General features: G+C 40.3%; 1 protein-coding gene across 1 annotated transcript in view; it reads right to left on the bottom strand.

Moving 5' to 3' along the window:
• The window catches only part of slc18b1 (solute carrier family 18 member B1), a 22,976-nt gene continuing 4,528 nt past the window's right edge, over positions 1-18,448 (bottom strand). The window contains exons 6-13 of the mRNA XM_088355271.1: positions 13,193-13,349; positions 11,047-11,285; positions 9,702-9,793; positions 7,187-7,282; positions 7,029-7,103; positions 5,085-5,178; positions 1,822-1,871; positions 1-348 (exon numbers count right to left, since the gene is read on the bottom strand). Of these exons, the coding sequence (XP_088211397.1) occupies positions 294-348; positions 1,822-1,871; positions 5,085-5,178; positions 7,029-7,103; positions 7,187-7,282; positions 9,702-9,793; positions 11,047-11,285; positions 13,193-13,349 (858 nt within the window). The 3' untranslated portion in view covers positions 1-293. The remainder of the gene's footprint in view (positions 349-1,821; positions 1,872-5,084; positions 5,179-7,028; positions 7,104-7,186; positions 7,283-9,701; positions 9,794-11,046; positions 11,286-13,192; positions 13,350-18,448) is intronic.

Raw genomic sequence — 18,448 nt, forward strand, 5'->3', positions numbered from 1 at the left:
TTGACATTTCGAAACACTGTGCCTTTATTGTGAGAAAAGCTGACATCGTATACAGTATGAAACTTTTTACAATCCTTTGAGACAAAAACGATGGTTCGATAAAGCCGACTCTGACATTTACATATGTACACGATCTATTGAGTAGAAAATCATTTTTCCACATCGTCTCGCACGTGACATGAGTACAGAATCATCTGTGTATTAAGCGTGTGGCGTGATGTTCCTCTGCTTGGAACAGTAAGTCACACGCGTGTTGAACACATCCCATTAGGACATACAGTGACTGGAGTGTTTTATTCATCTAAGAGTGGAAGTCTTTCGTCTGTTTGTTGTCTTTTGTCAGGAAGTCTGGAAGGGGGGGAAGAAGCAAGGAAAATCGGAGTTACAGACAGCTGTAACACTTTTAGTTTTGTAAACCCAAGATTGTTTTCCCCAGAAAGACATTCGACTTTCCCTGGCCAGAGCGGCTTTGACTAGCAGTCAAAGTAGGTTACCCCAGATGTGAAAACGTCACCCCCAAAAAGCTGACATGACTTTTTTTTTGTTTTACTGACTCAACCGCTTTCCCAGAAAGACATTCTACTCTCGCAGGCTAAAACAAGTTTGAGCAGGATTCCAATCTTTCACAAGGAATCAGGTAGGTCACTCTAGATGTGAAAATGCAAAAAAGAACCTGACTCACTTTTGATTTTGCCGACTAAGAAGTTTTTCTAGAAAAAACATTCCCCTCTTTCAGGACAGAACAGCATTCAATTTCAACACAACGTCTTGCAGACAGAAGGGTTGAGCAATACGTGAGAAATTGCCTAAAAAAAAGTCGACTAAGTGCTTTTGGTTTTGCTGTCTCTGCATTTTTTTCCAGAAAGACATTCCACTCTGCACAGCTTAAATGGATATTTCAACTCAATGAGTATGTTTACAGGCAAGGGATAGTAGATTTTTGCATCGTGTACCGTATTTTCTGGACTATAAGCGCACCTAAAGACCCGAATTCAAAATTTCGTCTTATAATAAGTTCACGGATCCCTTAATCACCAGGGTCTTTCCCTGTAGACCTGTACCAGGAAAATCTTTCTCATCTGACTCGTATACAGCACCTTCATCATCTGGCTGCAACTTGTCTTAATGTGCTCTACAAATAAATGTTGATTTGATAAGATTTGCCTGAGTTAAAGAGAGTAATTGTCTGCCATCTTGCTGCTACGGGTCCCCTAAAAAAATCAAAATGGCCCTGTGAAAATAAATCATTAGTAAAATCCTACACTTTGGTCACTTTGAGTCTCCCTAGTTTGTATTCTTCCTTGTGCTTTTAAGCACTCGTTTTCAGTTGCACTACACCACACAGTGACATCTAGTGGTCAAATACACACCGTCTATTTAAAAAGATTTATTGATGTCACTCCCTGCTAACAATAAAGTACCGTGCTCATTTTCTCCTTGTTCCAAAAAAGTGTGCTACTACATGGCTTGGCAGAACCATGGAATGACACTATATGTGGACGGGTACAACTGGGGTTTTTTTCCTTAAAGGGTACAGATTATAAAATAGAAATGTCCTGAAGAAATCAACCAATACACCCAAGGTTTTATAGCATTGAAACACCAAAACTTCCCGGATGAAGGAAACTGCAGTAACGTCGAATCGAATATTGACCTTAATGGCTTTACATAATGGCAATCAGACTATTCACAGCATGTAAACGTACTCATGGTAATAAGAATAAATCATAAAAGAAGAAAAGGGATGGAGGGGGGAATGTATTTCAACAAGAGAAAAGAGAGAATACATCTGAAAGGACAATGTGAAAGCAAGATGCTTACCTTTCAGCCGTTGTGGGATTCAAAATATAATAAAGCGCCAACAGGAAAGCCTGAAAAAAACACAATGGTAACCAATGGAAATTCATTTCACTATAAAAGCACTCCCTAAATCCTTAGTGAAAATTGTACGTGCCGACCCTAGTTACTAACGAAGGATAATTATCTGACTTTATCATGTGCGCAAAGGATGGGAGAGCTTAAGATCAATCGCATGAATGTGTACAGGCCTCTGTGATCGTAATGGTTTCCTCATTTTACGGTACATCGAGTTTGAGAACGATTCTGTCGTACTCCTGCGTATATGTTAATATTGACTGCTGTGCCAGTTGATTAAAGGGATCGCCAGATGTCTCTGTACGGTGTATTGGAACTGCAAACGAGTGCTGAAAAGCACAAAGAAGAAAAAAAACAGACTCAAGTGACCAATAACCTTTTTTCCTCATTTTTGCCATGACTTCCACAAAAAATGAAAGGGGAAAAAAGAAGAAAAATTTTAAAAATAAATAAAAATTGCAAAAGATGTATAGAATAAAGTAAAAAATAGAAGATAAAATCAAGGAGAAAGAAGAAAAAAAAATGAAATAAACCAAAGAAAAATGACAAGACAAAAGAAAAGACAGGGGAAAGAAAAAAGAAAACATTGAGAAGGAAAAAAAGGCATAAAAATAAAGAAACAGAAGGGAAAGTAAAGAAATGAGAAGGAAAATGGAAAAAAAGCACGAGTAAAAGAAAAAAACTAAGAAATAAAGAAGGGATAGAAGACACGTTTTTGGTGAGCCTCATCTTATATCAAATAAATACAAATTTTTCAACATCAGAGGATTTTTTTTTAATACAGGTTTTTATGATGGTTCATGTATTTTTGCCTACTGATTAATATATATATATATATATATATATATATATATATATATGTTTTTTTATTTTTTTAAATGAATGAAGTTTTTATTCACCACTAGGAGGCACAATGTGTTACTTTTCTGTACTAGACATTTCCCCGCTGATTTCTTGAAATGTAAGAATTGAACAAAGATGAGTTCATTTTTTGCGATGTTCAATCTTGCGGTTTTAAAATCCTGTGTGGCTCGTACAAAAAAAAACTGTTACGTTTCTTCCTTAAGTTAGTCTTCCTGTAGTCTTCAATTTACGGTCATTCCTCTTGAAGGGCATCATAAACGCTTTCACACGTCACGGCAGTGTTTTGTATTTTGAGTGCACGCGTTGTGGAAAAGAGCAGCTTGCTGTTTTCCCTGATGCCATCAGAAAACAACTGTATTTAGAGCCGCTTAAAGTCTGGAATTTATGGTATGTAGCTCACTCAAAGTTTTAGGGGTTGACTGAGCCTTTTTTAACTAAACCCTTGTAACATGGTAATAACATACCGTATTTCCCAGTCCCAGTTTTTTTTCATAGTTTTGCAGGGGGTGTGACTTGTACTCAGGTGAGATTATTGAGTAGAATTATAAACACATTGTGATATCTTTGAGTTTTCAATTTGTACTACCAGTACTGTACATTACTTCACATGTTATATGCACACTAAATCGCTAGAGGGAGCTCTAGGACTATGTTTATTGTTTCAACCTTGACAGCGACTTGGAATTGGAAGGAGTAAGCAGCTTTTCATCTACTCCTCGAGTTAGGGAAGTTGCTTACCGGTAAAAGTGATACCGATGACGAATATTTCATTGGATTTAGAAGCTGATAGTTTGGTAAGCATGTTCTTTATGCTAAGAGTTGAAAAACTCTTAGATATATTATGTCATTACTGAGCGTGCCCAAGTTAAGTACGTATGTGTAACGTCAGTATAGAATAGAATAGAATAGATCTTTATTGTCATTGTTACACCATGGGTTGAATATACTGTGACAACGAAATTGGACATGGCACTCCAGTTCCACGTTTTACAGTGAGGATAGAGAAAAAGATAAAGGAACAAAGAAGATGTTTGTACTGTCCTTGTTGCATAGGCTTTGTTTTCCTCCGGAGGGGGAGTGTATGAAGGGGTGAGGGACAGACAGAGATGGCCGGATCCAACTAGATGTTTTATCTTACTGTACACACTGTACAGTGTTTTTTCCTTAATTGCTCAGTCCACGTATTGAATGGATTAGCGAAGTACATTCCTTAAGCATGCCCGATTAAAGTCGCCGGCGACGATAAAAGCTCCGTCGGGGTGTGCAAGCTGCTGTTTATTGATAGGAGCGGGCAGGAGATTTAGCACTATGCTAACGTTAGCATCCGGTGGAACGTAAACAGCAACCACAATGACCACAGTTAGCTCTCTCAGTAGATAGAAGGGTCTACACCAGTGGTCCCCAAACTACGGCCCGCCTCCACATTTAGTCCGGCCCCCTGAACAATACCAGAAAGCATTTTGATTATTTTTTTTCATATATGTGTATTTGTATTTGATAATAAAGTTGGACTTATGCACTAAAATGTTCCTTAGTTATGAACTATTTTCATTATTAACTATTAGTAACTATTTTATACGGCATAACAAGGGTTGCTGACTAGTTAAAATGTTATATTTTGGGATTTTGGTGTTGTTTTGTAAAGCGGAAAAAGTGAATTACCAGTATATCACCACTAGATGACAGTCTCACAGGTCAGAGAAGGGTGTTTGGGGCCAGTCTCACGGGACGTCTCGTGATTTAATGAGACTAGTTCAATAAATCACTCTTAATGTCAACAAGTAAATGGTGTCGTGTGAGACTGACATTTACCATCTATTTTGCAGGTGAGATGTACAATAAATTTTTACATTTAGGCACTCCTGCAATCATCACACTTTTTCTGTTACAAACTGACCCTGGCCCCTCATCAGAGAAGGGAAAAGTTATGTGGCCCTCAGAGGAAAAAGTTTGGGGACTCCTGGTCTACACGATACTGCTACCTATTTTATTTTAAATTTCCCTCCAAGATCACATGTTGTGGTCATGATTTTCGATTTTATCATATAAATTAATGACTTATACGGTGAGTGCGACTTATAAATGCTTCTCAATTATGCGTTTTCTGGCTGATGAGTCTTATACTCAGGAGAGACTTATACTCTGGAAAGTACGAGAGTTATAACACGATGTTATTTTAGAAATTCAATATCAAACTGGTGGCCCTTTTCCCTATTCGGTAACAAAAGAGTAGTCTTAGTCTTAGAGTATCGAATAAATCCTTCAATGACATAGTCAAGCGAGACTCGGGAACTAAAACGGGTCGGAAGAAGGAATAATTCAAAGTCCAAAGGGATTCAACTTACACCCAGAAAGGCCAAGCCTCCTTGGATCGCGGCCGCCCACTCAAAGTTCAGGCGCTGCGTGATAAAGCCGCCCATGGTGGGCCCGTAGAACATCCTGCGGCCACATGATTTATATTAGGACCTTTTGAAATCGGACCCGACTGCTTAGCAGCCTGAAAAGACTGCCGTATGAATTTCAAGAGCTGTAAATCTTCATTGTTATGAATGTCATTTTCGGATTTCTCGACTTGCTAGCAACTTGACTCAACGGGCAGCTGTGAGAAATTCAGGTGCCGATACAAACACGGATATCGTCTAGACTAGGGGTGTCAAACGGGCGAACCGCTGGCCGGAAAAGGCCCGCGAAGTGATTGAATCTGGCCCGCGAGACAACGCTGAGGGAAGCGCAAGAGAAAAACGAGCTGCAGGTTGAAATATGTCCACTTGATGTTGCCAAAGCCAGGTGCCTCGAACAAAGACGCTGTGGTTGTATTTCTTTCTCTTTCTCTCTCTCTCTCTCACTCTGTCTCTTTTTCTTTCTTGGTTCTTCTTTGTCTCTTTCTCCTTGTGTCTTACCTTCTTTTGCTCTCTCTTCCTTTTTTCCTTTTCTCTTATTATCTCTCTTTTGCTTTCCCCTTCTCTCTTTCTACCCTTCTATCTCTCATTCTCTCAATTTCTTTTTTGATTTCTTGCTTTCTTTCTTTTCCCATTTCTTGTTATTTTTCTTTTTATCTCTTGTTTTTCAAGTTCTCTCTCTTTCTTTCTCCGTTTCCTTGTCCAACACTCTTTCTCTCCCGCTCTTTCTCTTATTTTTTTGTTCTTCTTTGTCTGTGCCTTTTAACTTTTTACTCTCTTTTTCCTTTTCTCTCTCTTACTTTTATTATCCCTCTCTTGCTTTCCCCTTCTCTCTTTCTCTCCTCTCTTTAAATTTCTTTTTGGATTTCTGTCCTTCTCTTTTCCCCTCTCTCATTATTTCTCTTATCTCTTTTGTTTCTCACGTTCTTTCTCCCATTCCTTGTCCCACACTCTTTTTCTCCCCCGCTCTTTCTCTTATTTCTTTGTTCCTCTTTGCCTCTTTCTGTGTCTTTTAACCTTTTGCTCTCTCTTCCTTTTTTCCTTTTCTCTCCCCTACTCTTATCCCTCTCTTGCTTTCCCCTTCTCTCTTTCTCTCCTATTTTCTCTCCTTCTCTCTTTAAATTTCTTTTTGGATTTCTTCCTTTCTCTTTCCCCTCCCTCATTATTTCTCTTTTAATCTCTCTTGTTTCTCACATTCTCTCTCTCTCTTTCTCCCTTTCCTTGTCCCACGCTCTCATTTTCCCTCCCTCTCTTTCTCTTATTTCTTTTGTCTGTTTTTCTTTCTCCTCAATCTACTAGAGAATGTTTGTTTTATCGTGTGGCCCCCCGAGTTGAAATGAGTTTGGTCTAGACTCTAGAGGCCATTTTGCAATCTAATTGGACAAATAAATCTCATTCCACAGAATCTTTTGATCAAAAAGGTTGTCGGGGCACCACTTCCTGTTGTGTGTCATGGGCAAGTACAGCCTCTAAAGGACGTTTGCTTCCCGCGTTAAACAGAAAGTACTGCTTTCCATGGTTACCAGTAGCAGGAGAAGCCTCCTGATCTGACTCAAATACAGCACCTTCATCACCTGGTTGCCGTAGTTTTTTGGTGCATCATTCGGCTCTTCAAAGATGAGCTGGATATACCAGTTGTTGTTTTTTTAATCAGACCTAACTAGTTAGCTTGCTGAAAAGGATGTCGTTTAAATGTAAGATCTTTAACTCTTCATTGATTGCTCATACCTTGCTAGCTTTCTGACTAAACGGACATTTTAATTCTCTATCGATCCAAACCCGACTAGTTCTCTATTTTTGCAGACTAGCATATTTCCATTTCTACATCTCGGCACCTTGCGTTCCAGATTTTCCCCAATGACCAGACCCGACCGCTCCGACTCAACTCACCCTGTAGACCACGTGGCTCCAAATAACCCCGACACCATTCCTAGAGTGCTCAGTCCCTCATCAAATCCGTTATCGCTGAATGAGAGAAAGGAAAAGTTTAAAGAATGATTACTTCTCAGCATTGGAACTGTAAATCGGTGAAATGGATAAGGACTCACTAGGCACACTTGATGACCTCCGGAAAAATGGGTATGGCGGTCATCGCCAGGGAAAAGCCGATTACACCTAGCATGACGACCAGTAGCCATAGTTGCCTGAGAAAGCAGATTTTATTTTAAAAAGAATAAAATGGGATTTTATAATAAGCGAGAAAAATACCCCCTCCAACATGAAACGTGAGATTTTGGCCATGGTTTATTCCCAAAATAGAGGTCTAAAAAAAATGTTGCATTTACCACAGGGGTCATTCAATTTTTAGAAGCTGAGAGCTACGTTTTGGTTTATGCAAAGGGCGACCTGATTTATATGTGTTTCAACAATTTATCATGTTATTACTATGTTGTTACTATGTTTATCACCCGCGAGAAAATTGAGGGTTGTGATAACATTTTGGTAGGGAACTATGTATGTATATATGTTAGTCTATTTGTGTCTGTCCAACCAAGAAAATGGGAATAGTTTAGATATGACCACCAGCTTTCACAAGCAGTCAGGTAGGTTACCCTAGATGTGAAAAATGCCACAAAAAAGCGGACTCAACACTTTTAGTTTTGTAGACCCAAGATTGTTTTCCCCAGAAAGACAATCCACTTTCCCTGGCCAGAGCGGCTTTGACTAGCAGTCGAAGTAGGTTACCCCAGATGTGAAAACTCCCCCCCCCCCAAAAAAAGCTGACATGACATTTGTTTTGTTTTACTGACTCAACCGCTTTCCCAGAAAGACATTCTACTCTCGCAGGATAAAACAAGTTTGAGCAGGATTCTAATCTTTCACAAGGAATCAGGTAGGTCACTCTAGATGTGAAAATGCAAAAAAGAATCTGACTCACATTTGATTTTGCCAACTAAGAAGTTTTTCTAGAAAAACATTCCCCTCTTCCAGGACAGAACAGCATTTAATTTCAACACAACGTCTCGCAGACAAAGGGTTGAGCAATACGTGAGAAATTGCCTAAAAAAAGTAGACTAAGTGCTTTTGGTTTTGCTGACTCTCCTTTTTTTTCCAGAAAGTCATTCCACTCTGCACAGCCAAAACAAAATTGAATATCAACACCCATCTTTTACAGGCAGTCAGGTAGGTTACCCCCAATGTAAGAACTGCCCAATAAAAAGATGACTCTGCATTTCTGGATTTGCTGACTTTCCAAGAAAGACATTCTGTTCTCTCAGGACACAGCTGTTCTAGTCTTACCCTGTTATTACCAGGCTTTTAATTATTAGAAGTAGTAGGAGAAGAGTCAACGATTTCTCATAGATAGATAGATAGATAGATACTTTGTTCATCCCCGAAGGGAAATTCACATTTCCAGCAGCATCCCTGAGCTGAGAACAAACAATCGAGAACAATCGAAAATAACAGAACAATCGAAAATAACACGGGAGCTGCTGGAGTGGCTGCCATTCGTGACGGCGCCGGAAGAAACGATTCAATTTGAATCATGTACAAACAAACAAACAAAATGAATATAACATGTTTTGCAAAAAAATAACATCAACAGTGGCATTCAAAAAAAGCCAAAATAGTCTTTTAAAAGTGCACATACACCTACAGAACGAAGGAAGAAGTAAAATTACTTCCAAAACCCCTTATTGACTCACGGTCAAAATGAACCAGACGGCTTTGAATCGGTAGAAAATAAAATCCAAACATTAGGTACTGAATGCCATGCCAGTTTGAAATCAAAATTCCCTAGAAAATCACAGAACCAGTCCACCTTTTACCAGTTTTGCTGGGTGGGTAACTACTGGAGAGATATTTGCATATCCTCTAGTAGAAATAATGCAAATTTTGTACCATCAAATCAAAGAAATTGTTCATGGAAATCCCTAATTACAGTTTTAAAAGCTAAACAATAACGTATTTCCACAATAAAATAAATGAAAGAGGTTTTGAGGATTTACTGTAATCCTGCTCGGCAGTTATTTCAACCCTGTTTTTGGGGTTATTGTGTAAATGGTATGCTAATCAGCTGCAGCTTTCAAAGGAGTTCAAACTAAGTCCAAAGAAGTTATTGGGTTGGATGTTAACGCTAGTGACTGGTACTACTGGAGCATTTTTAGCCTGTTTTTTTTTTTTCACCCAAAATGAGAAAATTTATCGTAGCGCAGTGAGCATTCACAAGTGGACAGATTGTAATTGTAAGGGTGGTACGCTCCAAAACAGTAGGGTCAAAAATAATACAGATGCTCCCCTCCTTAAGAACATTTGGGTTACAAAAATTGGTAGATACGAACCTTCTTGTCGGGATGTCGAAAAATATCCGGACATTGCACAGTCTTTTGCGACATTTTGTGATTAAGGGCTATAGAAATAAATGTGACTTGACTATGTTAATATCTGGTTGTAATCATAAGAAATAGGGTTAAAGTAAGCCCAGCTATTTAAAAAATAATCGATCATGTATTGTAAGACACGGATTATGTCAATGATTTCTCATGCCAGGTAATTAATTCCCTAGAAACTCAAAATAATCCTGTTTTAGAGTACTGATATCATCATATAAAAGACAAATACTTGGGTATGTGAAGGAAAGGAGTGGGCCCCAGCAGCAGGAAGGCAGCAGCCGTGGCCATTCCTCCAATCACCATGAACCATCTCCTGGTTGCCTGGAGACAAAAATGGCTGCTTATAAATAACACTTGAAATAAAATACTGTAATCCCTCTTTTAACGCGGTTAATGTGGACCAGAACTTCCCAGCGATATGTGAAAATCCAGCAAGTAGCCCATCTATTTTGAATATGCCGGTCCCCGCTTGCAGCGATAGTTGACTGGGAACAATGGATTGTGGCCCTACGGGTGCATTTAAGTTCAGGCAGAAAAAACAGAAAAAAAAACCCACCATCCAAGACAGGAACTTGCTCTCTCGCTCTCATGAATAGTCGACCGGAGACAATGGATTGTGGCTGCATGGGTGCATTTAATTTTAGGCAGAAAATCTTTTAAAAAAGAGCTGCCTCCCATGACAGGAACTAGCTCTCAGCTCTTGCTTTCAGAAATGGTTGACCTGGGATAATAGATCGCCGCCCATGACACAAATTTGCTCCCTCGGCCGCTGGTTCCAGCAACTGTCACCCGGGAATAGTGGATCGCAGCTGCACGGGTGCAATTCATTGTAGACGGAAAGAACAGACAACAAAATTGGCATGCATGACACAAATTTGTTCTCTCAGGCCCTGCTTTAATAAATAGTCAACCAAAAATAATGGATTGCAGTTGCACGGGTGCACTTTGTCACTACATACAGTATGACACAAATTTGCTCTTTTGGCGCTCGCTCTCAGCAATAGTCACCTGGGGATAATGGATCCCAGCCGCACAGGTGCAAATCATTGTAGACGGAAAGAACAGGAAAAAAAAAGTTCACGCAAGACACAAATTTGTTCTCTCAGCCCCTGCTTTAAGACATAGTCAACCAGAAATAATGGTTCGCAGTTGCACGGGTGCACTTTGTCGCTACATACCGTATGAAACAAATTTGCTCCTTTGGCGCGCGCTCTCAGCAATAGTCACCTGGGGATAATCGATCCCAGCCATGACTGTGCCTTTCATTTAAGGTGGGCCAGAATGGCATTTTTCCCCAACATAAGTGTCTTCTGCTGGTCTTCGCTTACATAAATATGGGGTTGGAGATAATGGATCGCAGCCACTGTGTGAGTGCGGTCCACTTTTTGGCGGACAAAACGGCAAAATTGAGCCGCCAGGCCTGACAAAAATGTGCAGGGCCGGCTACCGCTCGCACCAATATGCGATTGGGAATATTGGATCGTGCTCGCACGAGTGCAGTTCCTTTTTTGTCGGACACAACGGCAAAAAAGAGGCGCTAGCGAGGGATTACAGTTCGGCTGTTTCCAACTCACCGGGTACTTATCCGTGAAATAGCCCAATATGGGCGAGCCCAGCGAGTATGGAAAGGACAGACCCAACATAATCAGTCCCACGTAGCCGGTGGACAGCTCAAACTGTTCGACTGCATAGAGGGACAAGGTTGCGTCCAAGAAGCCCAGACCCGAACTTAGGGTGAATATCACGTAGCAGAGCAGGATGATATGCAGTTCTTTGAGGAGGCTGAAGAAGGAGCTCTTCGAAGAGACAGCGTCTGTTGGATAGCAGAATTTCCGCATGATCAGTCCCGACACGTTTTCCTGGCTAAACGGATTGTGGCCAAAATCGAATGCCTCTAAATTTTGAAGTGGTAACCATTTAAAATGTGAGTGATTGAAGCGTTCCTGGAAGGTACAGCAAAGGGTTTAAAAATTGTATTGTTTTAGCTTTTTACCTTTGTAATAATCTTTATAAACTACTGAATTAGGGCAGCACGGCAGCGCAGTGGTTAGCGCGTGTGCGGCACAGTTCTGAGGTCGTGAGATAGAACCTTCCTGTGTGGAGTTTGCATGTTCTCCCCTTGCTTGCTTGGGTTTCCTCCGGGTACTCCGGTTTCCTCCCACATTCCAAAAACATGCATGTCAGGTTAATTGGCCGGTCCAAATTGTCCCTAGGTGTGAATGAACGAGCTAAATGTCTGTCCCTCTGTGCCCTGGGACTGGCTGGCAACCAGTTCAGGGTGTGCCCTGCCCACTGCCTATGGATAGCTCCAGCATCCCCGCGACCCTAATGAGGATAAGCGGTGCAGATAATGGATGGATGGATGTTTTTCCAAGTGATTAATAATTGCGCAAATACAATAGTATGCCGTAAAACCTTGTGTAGTTACGCACACAAATAAATGTTGTATGCATCTCCAATTTTGTCCACCAGTATATGAGGTGCACCAGTTTATGAAGCACTACAGTGGAACCTCGGTTCTCGACCATAATCCGTTCCAGAACCCTGTTCGAAAACCGATTTGTTCGATCACCGAAATCATTTTTCCCATTAAAAATCTTTACAACACCCTGAATGTTTACCTTGAATGTTTAACGTAATCATAAAGCTAACCCAGACTAATCGTACGTCCGCGTTATCGTAATCTTCCGTACGAAAGATTACGCTAACATGAACGTGTAAAAAAAAAAAATCAGGTCGTTTACAAGTCATTTAGCACCCGGGTCTCCACAACAAGTGGTGAGGGGTTCATTGGAAAGGGGGCTCCGTTCCAACACCCTCAATGTTGGGCTCCGTTCCAACACCCTGAATGTTTAACGTAAACTTAAAGCTAACCCAGGCTAATCGTACCTTCGCGTTATCGTAATCTTATGAATAGGATTTCTTACCTTTGTGGTGGTCAGCAGAAGGCGCTCGCACACCTCCTTTATATGTGGCTATTATTTCTTTCTTAAATGCAATAGTTGTACGCACTACTTTTCTTTTTTCACCTGCAGCAACTTTGCTGCTTGCACTGACTTTCTTCGGAGGCATAATAAGGGGCTAAAACACCCGTACGCCGCTCAGCATCGCACCCTACCGTACGCACTCACGCATTTTTTATTTATTTATTTATTTTATTTTTTTGCACTACGATGACTTTGCACCAAATGCAATATTGCACAACCCTTACGATACCAACGGTATCACGTTAACACTGTATGTAACATCCCACATGCTGACATTTCTTGTGTAAATACCATGTAAATTATAACTATAGCCTTACCCCCCTTGTTTTATAACCTTATCTTCTCTGTTCCTTTATCTTCTTGGCTCATACCTCACTGTGAATGTGTAAAACTGGAGTGTCATGCCCAATTTAGTTGTCACAATATGTTAACCCATTTTGTAACAATGACAATAAAGGTATATTCTATTCTATTACCGGCGTTCGAACTCCGATTTCTTGACCGAACAGCGGAGCAAGAATTTCTCTAAATTTTTGGTCGGACTCCGATTTGTTCGAACTGAGAGGCGTTCGAAAACCGAGGTTCCACTGTATTTCGAATTTCAGGCCAATTTGCGGTTTTCAGGTGTGTCTTATAGCCCTAGGGAAACATTCTATCTGATCAGTTCTGTTTAATCAAACCTGACAAACCACATTAGAATCAAAACAATGCAGCATTGTATCAAGTGCTTTACCGATGGAGGGAAGGATGTAGATGTTGAGCGGCACCATTATTAACAGGAAACATCCGAGGACCATGAAGGGGACCTCGTATCCAAAAGACTGGTAGAACCAGCCCCCGACCGGCGGTCCCAGGATCAGGCCCAGGCCCGTAAACACTTCTAAACTTCCCTGCAGGGACAGAGTCATCGAGTTGTTATTCACATGCTTCTTTCACACGGACACATGACCAGGCTGACAAGACACAATGGACAATATAATATATAAGGAAAAAGATCGAAACCCGTGAGTGTGCCTTTGCTAACTTCAGGTCGTTTGAGTCACGGTCGTCTATATAAATTGCTTGAAATACTCCGCGACCGATCAGTTTTTCCGCTTTTAATCGAGCTGATGGCAATCAGTGCTTCGGTTGCTAAGTGTGTCGTCCGGTGAGACTCGCATTCGAGAACAGAAAAAGATTCCCGACTTAACCGGCAACTGTGAGAAAAGAGGAATGCTTGTTTGGAGCTTTAACAGGTTGCTTTCCAATTTGAAACTTCAAAAAAAAAAAAAAAATCAATCACTGTTTCTGATCACCAATCGGTCCACCTTTAAGAAGTATGACGGGAAAATAATCAGATTGATTGTTTTATCACTTTTTAAAATAGGAACTTCGTTAAATAGTGAAATCAAGAGTAGGAATGTCAAAGATTCATTTGAATTACCTAAAATTCATGCTGATAATCAAACAATAGTTTATTAATGTTTCAATTTTGCAATTTAAGCACGTTAATCACACTATTATTTAGACTGTTCTGATCTATAGTTGAAGCAGAGGAAATTTGGAGAATGGATGTCACTCAACTTCTTGGGCCTTCACTCTGAAAAGACCGAAATGTTATTGGTCCATCTAAATGCCGTGACTTGTTCTCAAAAACAGCTCTGAACATTGACAAATGTAATATCACCCAGAGTGACTCAGTCAAAAATTTAGGTGTCATATTTGACCCTGATCTGTCCTTTCAAACACGCGTTAAGAATAATCCTAAAACAGCTTTTTTCCATATTTACATTGCTAAAATTCGCCCTATGCTGTCGGATGTGGAGATTATAATTCACGCGTTTGTTACTTCCCGTCTTGATTACTGTAATGCACTACTCTCCGATCTCCCGAAGTCCAAAATCAAAAGCCTTCAGCTGGTACAAAATGCTGCAAGCGAGGCTTTTAACTAAGCCAAGAAAGTTTGATCACATTACCCCGATTTTAGCTAACCTGCATTGGCTCCCTGTTAGCTTAAGATGTGATTTTAAGGTTCTGTTAGTATTATACAAAATCATGCATGGACTTGCTCCCTCATATCTTTCAGATTTAAGTTCCCCCTATGTTCCGGTCCAGAGCCTTTGCTCTGAAAACGCCGGTCTACTAGTGATCCCAAGAGCCAAGAAGAGATCCGCAGGTTCGAGAGCGTTCTCCATCCGGGCCCCGGTGCTGGGGAATGCTCTTCCCCCTGAGATTCGATCTGCAACCTCAGTGGAAATGTTTAAATCTAAGCTTAAAAGACACTACTATTCTATAGCATATGAATAATCTATATTTTATGTTGACAATATATGTGTATTACTTGCCCTCATGTAGGTTTTAGATCAGGGGATGGTGTCATAATAGTCTGTGGTTTGCAATAATCTGTGGCCTGTGCAGCCCTTTTAGACTCCTTGTGCTTAAGGGCTATACAAATAAACATGACTTGACTTGACAGTGACGATTATGCAATCAGATGGGTGTTACAAATACATATGATTTCAGATCACACTTGCATCGCATGGCGAAACTGATATATGAAAAGGATATAGGTACTACTTTCTGAGGCGTTTACCCGTCGGGTCTGATCTATAATCACTTATTGAGTGATGACTGACAATTTTGTGGCTATTTAATGCAATAACTGCAGCAAAACTGAACAGATGTGCCGATTATGTGACTCGAAACACTGATTTCAGTGCATATTTGACAAAAATGCACATTTTTTTCAGAGCTGCTATCCATAATATGCAATTAAATGGGGGTTACAAATCCACAGGATTTAGCCTTATGGGAAACTGTCACAAAAGGAAGGTTATAAATATTACTGTCTGAGCTTTTCACTAGTTGGGTCTGATCAATAATAATTTACGAGTGATGTCTGCAATTAAAAGGGTGTTAAAATCCACACGATTTCAGAGCTTCTGCCGCATTACCTTGGGAAATTGTTCTGAGAACAAGGTTTAAATTTTACTTTCTAAGGTGCTAACTAGTCAGGTATGATCTCGAAGTACTTATGGGGTGATGATAATGCAATGAAATGGGTGTTAAAAATCCACACACTCAGCAAAACCTTTCTGTTATTTTGCAGTTATTGAATTAATAGCTACATGATTGTCCATATTTTGGATGCTAGCTTATTCAACTAACAAGCTAGTCAGGTCAAAAAAATAGGTTAGTAAGTTTATTTTTATTTTTTTAAACTGACGGATAAAATCAAGATTTTAGATCAGGGGTGTCAAACTCATTATAACCCGGGGGCCACACGATAGAACAAACATTCTGTCGGGGGCCGGACTAGTACATTAAAGAGAAAGAAAAAGAGAGAAAGAAATAAGAGAAAGTAGGGAGGGAAAGGAGAGAGGGCGGGACAAAGCAAGATAAAGAGAGAGAGGGAGAGAGCATGAGAAACAAAAGATAAAAAGTCGTGAGAGAGGGGGAAAAGAAAGGGAGAGGAAGAAAGAAATCCAAAGAGAAATAGAAAGACAGAAGGAGAGAAAAGAGAAAAGAAAGCGCAAGGGGTATGAAGAGAGAAAGAGAAAAGGAAAAAAGGAAGTTAGAGCAAAAGAGGTTAAAAGACACAGAGAGACAAAGAGCAACAAAGGGAAAAAGAGAGACACTGAGTGAAAGAGACAGAGACAGAGTGGGAGAAAAGGGGCGGAAAAGAAAGAGAGAGAGAGAGAGAGAGAGAGAAATAAATACAAGTACAGTGTCTTTGTTCGAGGCACCTTTCTTTGGCAACATCAAGTTGACATATTTCAACATGCAGCTTGTTTTTCTCTTGCGCTTCTCTGAGTGTTGTCTCGCGGGCCTGATTCAATCCCTTAGCGGGCCTGACCTGGCCCGCGGTCCGCCTGTTTGACACCTGTGTTTTAGATATTAAAATGATTTTTTTTTTGTTAAAAAAACTATAGTTGTTTTTTTCAAAGTGAACATAAATCTATATCATCATTTCAAATCGCTCCTAGGTCTTCCTTATAATGCTAATTTGTTAGCCTTGTGGCGGAAATTTTTACAGATTATCTACATTTTTCTGAAATCATGACACATTTTAATAATTATTTTAATAGCAAAATTGTATTCTTTTAAACTGTATTCAAACCCACTGAAATAGACTCGCTTTGAATAAACTCCTGCTAGCTTTATGCTAACACACCATTAGCATCACATGAGTTTTAGACTCACACTAGACAGATCTGATTGAGTGGGAATCTTTCCTGATAAAAAAAAAGACTCCCGTAAATTCCGGACTATAAGCCGCTACTTTTTTCCCTAACTTTCAACCCTGCGGCTTATTCAGTGATGCGGCCAATTTATGTAATTTTTCTAAAGGCCGCCAGAGGCGCACCAGTGTTGCTACCATTAACTGCCCTGTCACAGCCACCGTTTGGGATGAAAGCTTTATTATTATTAAAGCTTTGAAAACTCTCTCGGTGTACCGTCTTTCTTTGTAAATATGTGTAACCCATGTATGATATGTATTTGCAACTGTATATTTTTTTTATGTATCTATTTGTATTTATTTTAGACACTTATTCTGATATGTTTTGCACGGTTGAACGAAAAATGAGGGGCGGAACAAACGCGAGGTGCCGAGTTTAAGAGCGGACCGGTAAAGGTGAGGGACAAACAAGGAAAGAAGAGGGGGTAAAAAGTGGGTAAAGAAAAAGGAGTTGCGTGAGTAAATGTGTTCATCTGACTTATTTTTCCCACCCTTACCTTTGGAAATATACACTTTTTTCCCTTGGATTACTTTCAACGGGACCCGGACTCTGCAGGTCTGCATCAAACCTTAAGTATCGGTATCATTTATCATTTTCCGTTCATTTTGCCGGCTGTGATTTTTGGACTGTGGACTTTGGTGCATTTGCAATGATCGCAGCAAGGCTTTAAGGCTAGGACCTTAGCTTGGCCTTTTGGCTGAGAGTAAGAGTCCCGGCTCCTAGGCTTTGCAGCGTATTATGAACTGACCGATAACGGATAATGGATAATGAATAAAGAAGACAGAACAATAACCCTTAAAAAATCCCCCTTTGATGAAGGACATTTAGTTTCAATCGCGGGACTTAAAGTAGGGTTTAGGTTAATTTTGTGTTCGTGTTACATGTTTAAATAGATAGATACTTTATTCATCCCCATAGGGAAATTCACACAAAATGTGGGCGCATGCGGCTTATATACAGGTGCGGCTTGTGTATGTACAAAATCGGTTTTCCTTTTAAAATGTGGTGGGTGCGGCTTTACCAGCTCAGTAGCCTAGATGGTAAGGCGCCCGCTTTGAGACTGGGAGGTTCGGGTTCGCGCCCCGGCCGAGTCATTCCTAAGACTTAAAAAGTGGTCGGCGGCGCCCTCTCTTGGCTGCGGCTGCATCGGGTCAGATGCAATCGACATTTCGTTCTGTGTACATTGTTACACAGAATGACAATACAAGGAAATTATTATTATTATTATTATTATAATTAGGTGCGCTCTAGTCCGGAATTTACGGTAAGTATTCAAATAAGATCAAATAGGGCACGCAGTGACACGTTTTATATGTTTCCCTCCTCCGACCCACCTGACTCTAATCATATCGTAATGCCCCTCGATGTGATCAACGGTGCACTGTCGCTGATTAAGTCTCTTTGCCAATTTATATAACAAAATAACAAGCAGTATAAACATTCACAAAAGAGCTACTGTTGTTCTTTACGCACACGGTTCACGAGCACACACAGTGACTTCGGAGCACAAAACTTCTGCATCAGTTACATTCCCCCTCCCTCGCGTCACGTTTTATCTTAAAGGGTCCATGCGTGAACACAAACAGCAACAAAAGTAACATTACAGTATGAATCAAATGCATTGGCGGAGGGAAATAGGCAGAACATGTTTTGTGGCGTGTCTAGGCGATAAAAAAAAAGTTTAACAACCTTTTCTTTGCAAATTTGTCACTCCATAAGTGATTATAGATCAGACCCGATAAGCCAAACCACAGACAGTAATACTTCTA

Source organism: Urocampus carinirostris, chromosome 15 (assembly GCF_059441175.1).
Source record: "Urocampus carinirostris isolate Australia breed hairy pipefish chromosome 15, RoL_Ucar_1.0, whole genome shotgun sequence".
Taxonomy (NCBI): domain Eukaryota; kingdom Metazoa; phylum Chordata; class Actinopteri; order Syngnathiformes; family Syngnathidae; genus Urocampus; species Urocampus carinirostris.